General features: G+C 41.8%; 1 protein-coding gene across 3 annotated transcripts; it reads right to left on the bottom strand.

The window, feature by feature from the left end:
• Positions 1 to 146: 146 nt before the first annotated feature.
• Positions 147 to 14516, bottom strand: ACTR8 (actin related protein 8). 3 transcript variants are annotated; one of them, XM_039477511.2, is made up of 13 exons: positions 14308 to 14516; positions 12283 to 12453; positions 10190 to 10300; positions 9171 to 9275; positions 8745 to 8918; positions 8150 to 8243; positions 7794 to 7926; positions 6073 to 6226; positions 4915 to 5010; positions 4249 to 4389; positions 2779 to 3043; positions 1844 to 2007; positions 147 to 1055 (listed from the first exon to the last, which is right to left on the bottom strand). In XM_039477511.2, exons 1-13 carry the CDS (start codon positions 14428 to 14430, stop codon positions 912 to 914), a joined length of 1875 nt encoding a protein of 624 aa, XP_039333445.1. In that variant the 5' UTR covers positions 14431 to 14516; the 3' UTR covers positions 147 to 911. The 3 variants fall into 3 exon arrangements, with proteins under 3 accessions (XP_039333445.1, XP_039333446.1, XP_039333447.2); XM_039477512.2 differs by having other exon boundaries at positions 12283 to 12416; positions 14308 to 14390; XM_039477513.2 differs by lacking the exon at positions 14308 to 14516 and having other exon boundaries at positions 10222 to 10300; positions 12283 to 12292.
• Positions 14517 to 14722: the final 206 nt, after the last annotated feature.

The raw sequence follows: 14722 nt of genomic DNA, 5'->3' as shown, positions 1-14722 counted from the left end.
GCAGCAATAATGTATCTTCCAGCCAAACATCTCGTTTTGCATTGTCAATGCATTACAGTAGGATCATGCAGTGGTTGCATGAGGCTACTACCTACTGATGAGACTCACAAGCCAACTTAAATGAAGGGCTTCACCACATGAGAACCTTCAATAGCAAAGCAGTAGGCAGAACTGTTTATTCTATGTTTAATTCATGAATACTAAATCTAAGAACACCTCACTGATTCACTCAATAGCATCTTAGGTGAAAAACCTTCTGTTACATGGGAAAAAAATAATTGTTTTTCAGATAACAAAATAGGGAATACACAATCTTTACCTTTGGAAATCTGGACTTGAATGGGTCCCATTTTTTTCTTTAATCCAACAGAAAATGAAGAAAAAACAAAAACAACCAAAACTCTTTCCCCCTGTTTGGGATTCTAAGAGGACACGAGTCACGTTATAAGTGCATTTAACTCAGACAACATTAGATCCTAATGAAAGACTAGACAAGGGAGAAAATGGCATGAGAGGACAGTTCTCCTCATGACACACTATCCCTGATAACTATCCACATGAGGCTGCCTGCTGATGAGACTCACGAGCCAACTTAAACGAAGGGCTTCACCGCCTAAGACCCTTCAATAGCAACTTTCTCATCACTGGGAAGTTTATGAGACCCTGAGAGAAGGCAAGCAAGTTTACAACTGAAGAATGAGTTCCTATTTATTCTCAAATGCCCTGACTAAACTGCTCAAAAGCAGTTTATAATTTGAAACCAATGTCATGTCCCCAACATAAAGTTGAAATTCATTTACTATCCATGACACTTAAGCATCTACATCAATAAATTACAAAACATATATTCTGTAAGTCTTTTATGCCAAAAAGCTTGTTTTTGGTCTTTGATGGTGACATTTCCTCCCCATTTACCACACAAAAGCAGCCCGCTCTCGTAACATGCGGACACCAAAGCGCTGCCACTCTCGCTGATAAATCCACAGCTCCTGTGTTGTATCCAAACAAGCCAACACTGCCCCTCCTTTCCATGCAATCAGCCGGGGGTCCATGTCCTAGAGAAGGGATGAAGACATTTCAGCCTCATTTACTTGAATGTGGGACCAAGAAAAATTCCTGTTGAGTCAATACTTAGTAAACCAGGCTTACTAATACATCTTAAAGACAGTAGGACTTATGAACTATAAGCATCTTTGTTTCAATAGCCAAGAAAACCTTTAAATTTTTATAACTAAAGATGCTACTATTTACTACTATTGCGCAAATACCCAGGTCCTGTAAACAGGAATATAGAGAAATGACTTATTTCTAAGTTTGAGTGGAATAAATAGAACACCACAATCCCTCCCTTAGGATTAGAAAGAAATATGAACATTTCCAGGAATTGTCAGTGAGATTTAATAAAACATACACATAATCTATCCATTCCTGGGTTTCTCTTTCTTTTCAAGAAGTTCAAACCAAAAAAGACATTTAAAGATTATCTGGTCCAGGGGCCAGGAGTAGATCCTTAATATAAAGAAAGGATTAAAATGGAGCTGTGCTTGCTGGCAGGGCATGAGAGCAGTCGGTCCTCCCGTACCCCAACCTGGTCCTTCAACAAAGGTGTTAATTCAGTCATGCTAGGTTGGGAAGCATGGCAAGGGAAAGGAGCAGAAAACCAGTACCTTAGGCCAGAGTTCTTTCCACCACTTCTATGGCTTGCTGAAATTAATTTTTCCACTTGCCCTAAACCCTCAAGAACTCCTCAGACACAAGCCCGTGCCTCCCAGGATTTGATCTGTCCACATACGAGGCTGGTTTCCTTTGCACACAGTCCAACATGCACCAAGAAACAATCTACCTTAGGCCTTGTGATCACGTCCACATTTTCAATAATTCGCCTGAATGACGGTGGCATTTTATTGAGGATTCTGTGCTGCAGAAATTCTTGAGCTTTATGAAACATCAAACCACCTCCCACCACTAGGATGGAGCTGTACATCTTCTTTTTGGTATCATCAGATGCTGAAAAGACAGTGACATCCTCCATGCTTCTTTTCCACATCCATAATTCTAGGCCAAGCCACCACCTCTTGCTTTGGGAAGTGCAATAGCCTTCTCAAAGATCTCCCTCCAGCCCACCCTCCACACTGCAGCCAGGGGAACCCTGCAAAACACAAATGTGGATGTGTTACCATGCCACTGCAATCCTACTTGTAGGATTAGGATCAAAATCTTTAAAGGGACCTACAAAGTCTACTGTGAGTGGTGCTCACCTGCTTCTCTAGCCTCATCCCACACCCTGCTTCTCAGCCACACTGGTCTTCACAGGCTTCTTCCTCTGCCCCATCTGTGACTGCTAACTGCCCCCTTTCATCCCTGACATCTCTCTCAAGGGGTGCCTTCCTCAAGGAAGTTTTCCCTGCCTCCCACCTTCCATACCAACCCCTAGTAAGTAAAGTTTCTATATAAAATTCTGCAAATTATTAGACAAATGTGAAATTACCACTGGCAGGTGCTACAAAGTTGAACTAAAGGGCACTGTTTAATAGTATTCTGCCAGTGGTAATTTCACACTTGTGTAATAATGTGACTTATTTTGGTCTCTTCCGTTAGGCTATAAACCCATTCTACTTCACTAATGTATTCCTAACACCTGGCAATGCAAGCAAAGTAGGTGCTTGATCGTTTTTCAATGAATGTGTTACACTGCACAAGTATATCCTAGACTCAACCAATTCATTTCACTGGTGTCTTGTTTCACTGCTATCCCCCGGTCTCCCCAGATGTGCTTACAACAGCAGTCTATGCTATGAAGGATAGCTTTATCCAGGCCCAGGGCTTTCCCTTCAAACAGCGAGATGGCAGTCTTCCTGGACATCAGTGCAGTGAGGGCCTCCTCAGAATCGTTGCCGGCCATCAGGCCGTCTCCCTGTGAGGACCCTAAATCTACATCCTGGCAATGGAGTCTTTCTGGAAGATCAGAGGACTGGCCACGAAGATCCCCTTCAAATCCAATAGGCTTGGATGCAGACTTTCGGTCAGCAGTAGCTTTTGCAGACTTTAAATCAAAAGGAAAACCAAGTAGGTAGTATTACTACCACAGAACACTGTTGATGTTGTCTAGTTAGATTTCCTCCCTACCCTCCTACTATGCGCTACTATAAAACAAAAGCCACCACTGCAATACAATAACTGCCCACACCCATTCCCAGGTAACTTAGTAATGAGAGACGGTGCACAGATGACGATGCTCTGACCATTCCAAAGCAGTCTCTGGTAGGCAGGGTAGCTCTCAGAACCTTATCATCACTGGTTAGATTTTAAAAGTGAAATACCAGTGCAAACAGACTTTCTTCCCCATACCCTGAGTTTTTAAGTGGAGTATTCTAGTGGGATTCATGGGCCATGACTGTTAAGGAATTCTTACTTTAAGATCCTATCTGGGCCGGGCGCGGTGGCTCAAGCCTGTAATCCCAGCACTTTGGGAGGCCGAGGCGGGTGGATCACGAGGTCAAGAGATCGAGACCATCCTGGTCAACATGGTGAAACCCCGTCTCTACTAAAAATACAAAAAATTAGCTGGGCATGGTGGCATGTGCCTGTAATCCCAGCTACTCAGGAGGCTGAGGCAGGAGAATTGCCTGAACCCAGGAGGCAGAGGTTGCAGTGAGCCGAGATCGCACCATTGCACTCCAGCCTGGGTAACAAGAGCGAGACTCCGTCTCAAAAAAAAAAAAAAAAAAAAAGATCCTATCTGTCTACTTCATGCTTGCCTCTGGGCAGGAAGAAAGACTAGAAAAATCTAGTCTCCATCATGAGCTGGTGCTGTTTCATTAGTAGTCAAAAACTTTAATTTGTGACCCTGTACCAGACATCGTATTATGGGGATCTGCTTTCAACAAAGGAATCCAGCTCTTTGGCTATGCCACGTACCTTTCACAAAATTAAGTAATAATAGGTGAGATTTTAATGAAAATACTACTGGAAAAAATATTCAGAAGTAAATAATGTTAAGTAAATGATACACACCAAAAGGAAAGTGTCATTAACTTTTAAATGTATGGACTAGCATTCAGAAAATTAATGTTTGCTGAATAGAGAAATCAATCTTCCAGATTTTAAACTCAGACTTCAGTTCATCTATAATTCTAAAAGCTGTATTAGTGTTAGTGTGCTGGAAGATTGCAATGGCCTATTAACTCTGCACAGATTTCTCCCTTCAGGGACAAAACTCCCTCTTCTTCTAGCAGAATTGCTACGGACCTGTTCTTGCTTGCTCTGTGTGGCCAGCAGGTAATGTTCATCATGAGGATCCTCAGGATCGCCCTGAGATCTGTGCTGCAGACTTGTCATTTTCTGTCCAACAATTCCAAAGGTTGCTGGGTAAAACAAAGCCATTGGAGCCTGTGCACGGAAGGAAAAGAGTGATCAACAAAAGATACTGCCTCCTAAAAAATGCTGATCCACTGAATTCTGTTCTAAAAACAAAACTGGCAGATCAGATTCTCTAAGTTAGGCTGAGCAGTGTTTAGTTGCTGTTTAATTCTCTTTTGGGAGTCACATTATTTCTCTGGTGTACTACAGGCCAGAAAACTCACTCATCACCCAACTAGATGGGTGATATGTCACCATATGAGAGAAGTCTCAAAGCAAATATAAAGTACCTCATCATCTACTTCATAATTTCTTAATAAGAATGATACCTTTCTCTCTAAATAACAACTCATCATATAGTGGCTAACTAGAAAGATGTTCTTCAGATCCATTCTAGTCGATACTCTACCAGTGGCTTAAATGTTGGTTTAGTGGATAATCTCCAACCAGTTGACATTCTGACCTCACAGTGTTTCCAGCAAGTGCATATTCTCTCAGTTTGACTGGCCTGGATAACTTTCTTTGTACCCATGGAAATATACACCTATAAGTTACCTGGAGTTTTTCATCTCCTAATCGAAATTGGTAAAGCAGGGCAGGAGAATCAGGATGTCGAATCTGAAACTCATGGTCCTGAAGCCCAGAGATGTCCTGATTCCAGGAAAAGATGCTGTCAGTGAATCAGTAAGAATGCATGTAAACTCTTCAAATTATCCTTCAGCCTTCCAACAGCTAAATATCACCTATAAAAAAGCCCACGTAGGCCAGGCGCAGTGGCTCACACCTGTAATCCCACCACTTTGAGAGGCCAAGGCAGGCGGATCACGAGGTCAGGAGTTTGAGACCAGCCTGGCCAATATAGTGAAACCCCGTCTCTACTAAAAATACAAAAATTAGCTGAGTATAGCGGTGCAGCGCCTACAGTCCCAGCTATTTGGGAGGCTGAGGCAGGAGAATAGCTTGAACCTGGAATGCAGAGGTTGCAATGAACTGAGACTGTGCCACTGCACTCCAGCCCGGGGGACAGAGTGAGACTCCTTCAAAGAAAAAGCTCCATCTACAACTTTGTACCACTCTCACTGTAACTTAATAAAACAGGAATTCAGCTGTACTTTGTTTCCCTATTTAACATTTCTGGAATTTCCACTGTTTGCATTGTTTTCTCCATTATCAATATACATTAGTACAAACAATGACCCAAATCAATAAGCAAATTCCCTCGGTAACTGGGAAGTTTACAGTATTTTAATATTTCCCCAATTTTTAAAAATTTAGAATATTACCTGAAACAGGTAAAAAACAAGTCTACAACAAAAAAAGGATAGAAACCCACATATAGCAATGATTGATTAAATATTGATTGTCTACCAATACTAAGGACCTGCTTGAAATTACAACATTTAATAAAATGTCTGTACTTACATATTTACCTGCTATACTCCTTACACCTTATCTTCATCTTTTATCAGGATGAGAGAGAAATTTGCTAAATTCTGTTTCCTAAAACAATCAAACTGTTTTCCAGAGCCTGAAGACACATCTTCACTGCTCTGACCTTAGCAAAAAACACTCACTCCTGAAGAGCTTTAGCTTCAAGGCTTTACCTTGGATTGAAAGGGGTAGTGTAATGCTGTTACATTTTTAAGTATCTTTTAAATCTCTTAAGTTTTTTCCAGAAACAAAAACAATCAGCAATATTGATTCTGCTCCCACCTGATCTAAATGACAAAAAGTTTCTTTAAGGTGTTGCAGAAGAAGACAATCCATTTTATTTGTTAACTGGCATTCTCTGTAAGGGAACCCAGCTCGCTGCATTAGCCAGTAAAAACATCTTGAGACATCAGATCCTCCATATGCTAGACAAAGCCTAAAGTTAAGAGAAAAGGATAAATGGTTAATCTGTTGGTTAAGAAGAGGAAAAGGTGATTGCACCATTAAGGGCCAGGCCTGGTGGTTCCTGCCTATAATCCTAACACTTTGGGAGGCCAAAATGGGCAGATCACTTGAGGCCAGGAGTTTGAGACCATCCTGGTCAATAAGGTAAAACCCTGTCTCTACTAAAAATACAAAAATTAGCCAAGCATGGTGGTGTACACTGTAATCTCAGCTACTCGGGAGGTTAAGGCACAAGAATCGCTTGAACCCAGGAGGCGGATGTTGTAGTAAGCCATGATCACGCTACTGCACTACAGCCTGGATGAGAGTGAGATTCTATCTAAAAAAGAAAAAAAAAAAAAAAAAGCAAAACAAAACCCCACAAAAGACAAATCTATTAAACACAGTGATACACAGCAAGTTTCAAGAAATGTTTCTTGAAAGGACAGAATGAATGGATGGAAGGGAGAAAGGGAACTTTAGCAAAAACCAGTGGAGGGGCACCTAAAGTAGTGATGATGTTTGCAAAATGTATCTGAGAAACACTATACTCACTATTAAATCCAGTTCACTTCCAAGTCAGTATGTGTTTATCATACGACAGCTGTTTGCTGGTCTACACTCACTAGCATATAAGGATGGCAGGCAATGACAATACAAGACAAACTTACAGGAGAAAAGCTTAGAGAAAGCTGTCTACTAACTGAAGGTTTCTACAATTTGGGAAGACAAGTGCTATACTATTTTATCGGTAGGAAACCTGGGTTCAGCATTTTCTCCATACTTTGAGAATCACTAGCACTGGATATTTTAACAACACATGAGCCAAAATAACTCAAAATGGATTTTAGAATGTACTGGAACTTGGAGTGGGAGGCAGCAATTTCTCATGGCCAATTTAGCCCCCTTTTAAAGACTCAAACTACCTAACTGTGGAGGACAGGAAGAATGAAAGCACCCCTGAGGGGCAGGAAGAAGCCCTCCCTGGAGCACACGATGCGGCAAGAGAACCCATACTTGCATTACCTGAGTGTGCTTAAGGCTGTCTGGCTTGCCTGCTGAAGGACAAGCTGCAAATCTGGTCCTGATAGTTATTCTGTTTACCTGTCTATCATCATAAAGTCACACACTGAACACCACTATGACAAAAAATGCAGATATTTGAAAGGCTAGCCAGAGAATTCCAAAAAATCTATTCTCCCCTATAGGACTTGCCTAAATAAAGCTCGGCAATAAGGGAGTGATTAGTAGCTCTATGCCAAACCACAGCTAAAGACATGAAGTTACTGTTTACACTTCCTCTATGTGAAAGCACATAAAACATAGCAGGACTTTCAGGGGCTGCTGATGTAAATCCGTATTAAGGAGTTTCAATGGGAAAGGTAAAATCATTTGTTTTAGCCTTGCTAGAATTTGCATTTCCATAATCTTGCTGGTTTCCTATGCAGACTTTTGAATATATGCTTATCATTTTTAACTTGATTTTTTGTTATTTATGGTTGAAAAGATTATGAGGGAAGAGGGAACAGAGAATGAATGCCACCTTCCAAGTTCCTTACCGAGTGTTCCGATGAGATACCCCATCCTCCACACAGCATACGCTTGTCTTCTGGTCCCCAACGTCTACAATACATGTGCTGCTTAAGCCACTTCCATAGGTGGCACACACAGACTCCTGATGGACCACAATCCCTGAAAGAAAAGAAGCAGAGTAGTCATCAGTTGCAGAGCAGTAAAGATCCCAAAACAGATAATCAACTGAAGTGGGGAGCCTAGGGAATCTCTGCGCAGAGCGTCTGAGAAACACTCATCTTTTCAGAATAAGCATTTAAATAAGTCAGTAAATTAGATTAACTCTGTTACTAAAGAAAGAAAATTCCATTTAAAATAGGTTTCACTGAGATATCAGACATACCTGAAAAACCCATCTTCATTAGTATCATATTCACTAGTTCCTTCACATGCTGTTTATTATAGATATCAGGAATTAATAAGATACATCTGTAATACTAAAAAGAAAAACAAAGAAGAAAAGATAAAAGGGTTAACACTCAAGTCTAGTCAGGTCAAATTCACCACGCTTCTTTAGACAGACTTCCCTCTGAAGGAGTAGTAGCTACGGTTACACACCCAGAATAAATGTTCAAACCTCTGTGCTATCCTTTGGGTTTTATAAAGAAAAAGAAAATGCTCAAGTGTTTTTTTTTTTCCCTTGAAATTATTAAAAACATATAAAATGAAAAGACAACTGATGTGTCATCAGGTCTAAAGAGAAGACATAAAAATGGTGTAATAGAGTAATAGAGACACCAAAGAAACAGAGAAGAAAAAAAAGGCACCAGAAGGGAATTAAGTGAAGAAGAAAAGACATCCTCATGCCACCAAGATCTTCACCCTGAAGGCCAAGAATGCTTCAAGAAGGACACTATATTACAAACAACTCAGTAATGTGTACTTTTATTGACCAAGAATATTGAAAACAATCCAAATAACTGAGCATTTTAGCTCACCTTTAAATCTTTCAGTGGGATTTCCAAGTATTTTTGTATTGCATGAGACCATATTACTTCAATATCTGCCAGAACAGCTGTAAGAGAGCCCCCAGGGCCTGGATGAATATTTAACTGACCTCTCCTGATAGGCCAGTGAATATTGTAACAATCCAGTGGATTAACATACAAGGCCTAGAAAAGGAGAGAGATAGTGCATGGTTAAAACTTTCTCTCAAGGTTTTCTGGATTCATATCCTAAAATTGAACTAACATTTGCTGAATGTTAGAAATGTTGAAAGTGAAGCAGAGAGGTGTGACTATCTAGTCCTCAAAGTAGGGTTACAGAATGCTAGGAAACAACTAGAACTGGGTGGCAATGTAAGTGAATTTTAGGAGGAGGATCAGGATCCTCTTCTTTCATTCTATTGTAAAGAAACTTTTTACCTCTTCTCCTACTAAATACTCAGGGTGATGAGATGTGTTTGTCCACTTATTTCCCGAACAGTGATCTAAAATTGCAGGTCGCATCTGTTTATTGTAGGAGCGTGCCTGAAAAGAAAAACCATCAAAAAACAATCTGAATTTATACAAGGTAGGGGCAACATAAGGGACTCCTTTTCTTCTCTCTCACACACTAGATACATTGGCAAATTTCGATCATACATATTTGGGAAAATATTGACTGGTTGCAGGAGGATTCTCTTGTCCTTTTCTACAATCTTAATTTTTTTCCCAATTTTTTTTTTTTTTTTTGAGACAGAGTTTCGCTCTTGTTACCCAGGCTGGAGTGCAATGGCGCGATCTCGGCTCACCGCAACCTCCGCCTCCTGGGTTCAGGCAATTCTCCTGCCTCAGCCTCCTGAGTAGCTGGGATTACAGGCACGCACCACCATGCCCAGCTAATTTTTTGTATTTTTAGTAGAGACGGGGTTTCACCATGTTGACCAGGATGGTCTCAATCTCTCGACCTCGTGATCCACCCGCCTTGGCCTCCCAAAGTGCTGGGATTACAGGCTTGAGCCACGGCGCCCGGCAATTTTTTTCCCAATTTTAACACTTAGGCTGTGATTCACAGCCAGTCCAAAATTAACACTATACTCTGCCTAAAGATGAATTCAAATTTATATGTAATACAGACTCATGTTCATTCCTATCATATTGGTTTATCATATGAAATTGAAGAATGTAGTAAGAACTCCTTCCCACCAAGATCCTGGAATTACATCTTCTCAGGTAAAGTATAAACTTCCATCAACTTGCCTACTACCACCTTATAAATTATGTGGCTTGCCTATGCATTGATAACACTGACTCAGGTATTCTGTAAGTAGTTATGAGGGGTTTTTCTTCCTTTTTAAGGAACTCCCATCTTGTACTTGCATAGTGATATAGGAAGGACATGGGAATGATATTATGATACAAATAGTGGTGATAAAAGAATAAATTTGAAGAATTGATGAAACCTGTTCAGGGGACACAGGAATGCGTCTTGTACCATTGGACATCTTTTTAGACCATATTGCTTGATCCACCATTTTAAGTCCATTCTGTCTTTGTTCATTACTTTCCGGTTTCTGGGGGAAAAAAATGAAAGATGAGCAGTATAAAAGATTTAATGAGAAGAGAAAGCAATTCAAAAACTACTAATTTAATCCATCCTTAGGAAATGCTCCTTCATCAACAAGTAGCATTTCCCTAATCTTTAACATATGTACTACTTTTTTTTTTTTTAATTGCATTTTAGGTTTTGGGTTACATGTGAAGAACATGCAAGATTGTTGCATAGGTACACACATGGCAGCGTGATTTGCTGCCTTCCTCCCCTTCACCTATATCTGGCGTTTCTACTTTTTTTTTTTTTTTTTTTTGAGACAGAGTTTCACTCTCGTTACCCAGGCTGGACTGCAATGGCGTGATCTCGGCTCACCGCAACCTCTGCCTCCTGGGTTCAGGCAATTCTCCTGCCTCAGCCTCCTGAGTAGCTGGGATTACAGGCACGCGCCACCATGCCCAGCTAATTTTTTGTATTTTTAGTAGAGACGGGGATTCACCATGTTGACCAGGATGATCTCGATCTCTTGACCTCGTGATCCACCCGCCTCGGCCTCCCAAAGTGCTGGGATTACAGGCTGAGCCACCGCGCCCGGCCAGCATTTCCACTTTTAAGAATTCCCTCCAGACTGGGCAACATGGCAAAACACCATCTCTACAAAATATACAAGAAATTAGCTGGGTGTGGTGGCACAGGCCTGTGGTCCCAGCTACTTGGGTGACTAAGGTGGGAGGACTGCTTGAGCCCAGGAGATGGAGGTTGCAATAAGCCAAGATCGCATGATTGTTCTCCAGCCTGAAGAAAAGAGCAAAATTCTGTCTCCAAAAAAAAAAAAAAAGAGAAAGAAAAGAAAAAAAGAATTCCCAGAAATCTTTTATTATAAATAAGTCAAAAGCAGCCCTCGCTATAAACCAACTGTAATTTTCAAGTGATTTTTCATAAAATTTCTCACAGCACTAATCAGAGCATACCGACTTCGTGTTTAAAAAGTACTTCAGACTCTGCCATACAATTATATGCTTATGTTTACAATTTTGACAATGTCATTCCTTCATGTCGATCAGCAAGTATTCTCATTATAAAGAAAATGTCCATAAATATCTTTACAGAACTGTTTTTTTTATTTTTATTCCTTAAACATATTCCCTAAAGTAGAATTATAAGATCCAAAGATAAATAATTAAGTGTAGACTCTTACATCAGCAAGATGTATATAATAAGTGTATAATAAGTATATAATAAGTGTCTACTTATTATATTAAGAGTCTACACTAAGTAATAAGCTTAAACTTACTATTCAGTATAAGCTTACAACTGAACTTTTGTAGAGTCTGCTGGTTACACTAAAAAAATGAAACCCTAAGGCCTACTATCAGAATTAAAGAAACTTTACATTCCCAAAACTATCCATGACTTAAAACTTGAAAGTAAAAAGTGAATTATAATGTAATATATAGATTTATCACTGATCACAAAGAATTTCCTGATAATTACCATCTGCAACACAGGATAACGTAAATGCTTACTGCAGGGAAATTTTTTTTTTGCCTTGAAATTTGGTTAATCTAAGACCATAATAAGAGTTTATTGCAACAATTTAATTTGCTAATAGATTGAAAATAAGAGTTTGACTTACTAAACTGTTAAGTATCTCTTCCAGATACTTAAGTATCTGGAAGAGATACTTACAGTTTAAGTACCGCTTACCCAGTAAGTTTAAGCCTGTTAACAAGGACCTGAATGTATCACTGTGAGTGACAATTTTGTGTCTTCCATTATAGATCACCTTCATCAACACTCAATTCACCCTGAAAGATTTACTTTTGTTGTAATTCTTTACATCTAAAGTCACTAGCTCCGATGAAAAACGAGTGACATTTTTATTTTAAAACACAGTAAAGCTATGAAGATGTTTCTGCAAGATTCTGGTGTACTTAAAGTCTCTGAGCCCTCCCAGGTAAACGACCTTAGGCTTTCTCTCTAGGTCCTCTATTTTTGACTTACATTTAGTCCCTCCCTTAGGAGCCAATTGTCCTTGTACAGGGGCTGCCCTTGTTGTTTGTGTCTTCGTGCAATGACGTGAGGAATGCTGGCAGGAAGAGTGTCTGTGGCTCGACCAATCCTTAAAGTTGTTGAACCTGGATGTATGACAATGATGAAGTTGCTCTGAATTTGCTGCAGGTATAAAACATACATATGTGACCTTAGTAAATAATATGCAGGTAGCAAAGTTAAACAACATACATATAACAAGTTAAACTAAGAAGTTGGCTCAAAGGTATCAAAATAATTCAGTAAAGGGAGTTTTTTGAGAAGTATCTAATTCCTCCTCTCTACCTAAACACAAACTCACTGTTTATTATGTTCCCTTAACCTGAGTGATAGTACATAGCTCAACAAATATTTGTTTCAATGAATGAAACAAAAATTATCCACTACAAATTAACATACAATTATTAAGCATTTATGTGACTGAAGAATTTTGCTACAGAATTTGGGCCCAGGCTCTGAATTCACAGATCTGTCTGCAAATTCAGAAGGCCACTCCCTTGCTCTGGAGTTAGTTCTTAACTCACAGTTACTGTGAGGATTAAATGAGTTAATCTTTTAACTCAGAGCTGGGCCACAGGAAGCATTCAAGGAATGCTGGCTCTTAACAGAGTAAAGCCTTTCAAGGTGAACCACTGCCTTCACAAGAGGTCAGACTCTGGGTTACGTGACCCTCATGATACGGCCCCTGCTAAGATCTCCAGTCCTCTTCCTTAACTCCAGACATCCTAATCCACTGGCTGTGCCTCCAACACTTCATATCTTCCCTTGGCACAAGTCTCTTCAACAGTGTTCTTCCTCCCTGAGATTTCCCCCTCCCTGTGGCTAGCTCCTAATCACCTTCAGGTCTCTCTTCAGATGTCACCTCCTTTGAAGAAACCCTCCCTGTCAGGGATGGAGGAGGTACTTGCTTGAGGGCCCAATACTTCCCTCTGCACAAGGCCATTCCATGCTATGCTCTCATACCTGTTGCCCTATGTCCAAGTGTGAGCTCTCCTCTCCTAATCACCCCCGACAGAGTGGGAGAAACCTAGAGGGAGGGATCGAGCAAGGCCCTTACGGACCAGACTGTCCAAGCAGCCTTCTGAGATGGAGAAACCAGGCCCGTGCAATAGCAATGGTCACTCTGGGCTTACGGTGTGCCAGGCACCGTCACACCAGTGATAGCTAACTAGCTGCCCTACTAGTTAGGTATTATCCTCAATCCATCTCCTGGTGAGGAAGCTGGCTCAGAGATGTCCTACATGAAGTTCCGAGCAATTTATGCTTCCTTATTTCTTATGTGAATTGTACACTGCCGTTGTCCGTTTTCCTACATGAATGCTGTTTTAGCTACTGATCGGTAGGGGTGTGTGTGCATGTATACGCCTAAGGTCCTTTGCCAGGCATGCTACTGCAAATACTTTTTTCTGATTAGTTTGGTCTAATCGGGTTGTCTTTGATACACAAGTTCTTAATATCTATTCAGACAAACGTACATCATTTCCTTGATTGTAAGCTTGTAATGACTTCCATTATCTGAAATTTCCTTAACAAACGAAAAAGCCTGAACCCCGAACTATTCCTTAACGACTACAGGCTGACGCTCCCAATGAACCAGCATGGTGCTAAACTGCCACCATTTAAGCCTCATGGCAACTTGCGAGGCGGAAAGTGTCACCATGGTCTTTTTACGGTTGGGGAAGCCGGGGCCAGAGCTCGGGCCGGAGCGAACACAGCCAGCCGGTGGGGCAGGAGGGCGGGAGGTCGGAGCAGATTCCCTGCGGGGGCTCCGCCTGATTCCTGGCGCTCCGCGCTTCCTAGTCCTCGACCTCCCGGCGCGCCACGACCCGGAAAGGAACGACCACCTCCGCACTCCCCACCAGGGCCGGGGCCTGCAGCGGGGCCCCGAAGCCTCCCGCCGCCTCTAGCCCCCTGGCCCACAGCGGAAGACCCAAGCTAGGGTACAGGGTTTTAACCCAAACCCGCCCAGAGCGGCACCTCCTGCAGCGACTCCGGCACCAGCGCGGGCACGATGGGGCGCTTCACGCCGCGTTGCTCCTTCTCCTTCTCCCCGCCCTTCTCCTTCCCGTTCTCCGTGTCACCCTTCTCAGCCTGGGTCATCGTGGCCGCCGACACCCACCAAACTCTCGCCTCAGCGACTGAGCCAGGACTGCCGGGAAGAGCCACCACGCAGGCGCACGGCCGGCTGCCCACAGTCAAGATGGCCGCCGCGGAGTCGCCCCAGAGGGCTCCGGGAGGGCTGGGGCGGGGCTGCCCGGCGCAGGAGTCGGAACAGGGTGCCCTTGCGGGTTGGGTGGGTGTTTCTGTGATTGGTCCTGGCTGTAGGATGCTAGCAACATAGTACACATAGCTTTTTGAGCGCCTAGTGGGGGTCGGCCGATAACCAGCATCT

Source organism: Saimiri boliviensis, chromosome 8 (assembly GCF_048565385.1).
Source record: "Saimiri boliviensis isolate mSaiBol1 chromosome 8, mSaiBol1.pri, whole genome shotgun sequence".
Classification (NCBI taxonomy): domain Eukaryota; kingdom Metazoa; phylum Chordata; class Mammalia; order Primates; family Cebidae; genus Saimiri; species Saimiri boliviensis.
Note: the sequence above shows the minus strand (reverse complement) of the source record. Positions and strands in the feature narration are given on the sequence as shown.

Bases quoted from the DNA above. Each gene is read 5' to 3' on its own strand.
- ACTR8 (XM_039477511.2), bottom strand. From the start codon at position 14,430: ATGACCCAGGCTGAGAAGGGTGACACGGAGAACGGGAAGGAGAAGGGC. The intron at 10,301-12,282 runs GTAAGTCAAAAA...TTTTTCCCCCAG, and splicing joins TCCTAAGGGAGGGACTAAAT to AAACCGGAAAGTAATGAACA. The intron at 1,056-1,843 runs GTAGATTGTTTC...TCCCTTCTCTAG, and splicing joins ACGTGATCACAAGGCCTAAG to GACATGGACCCCCGGCTGAT.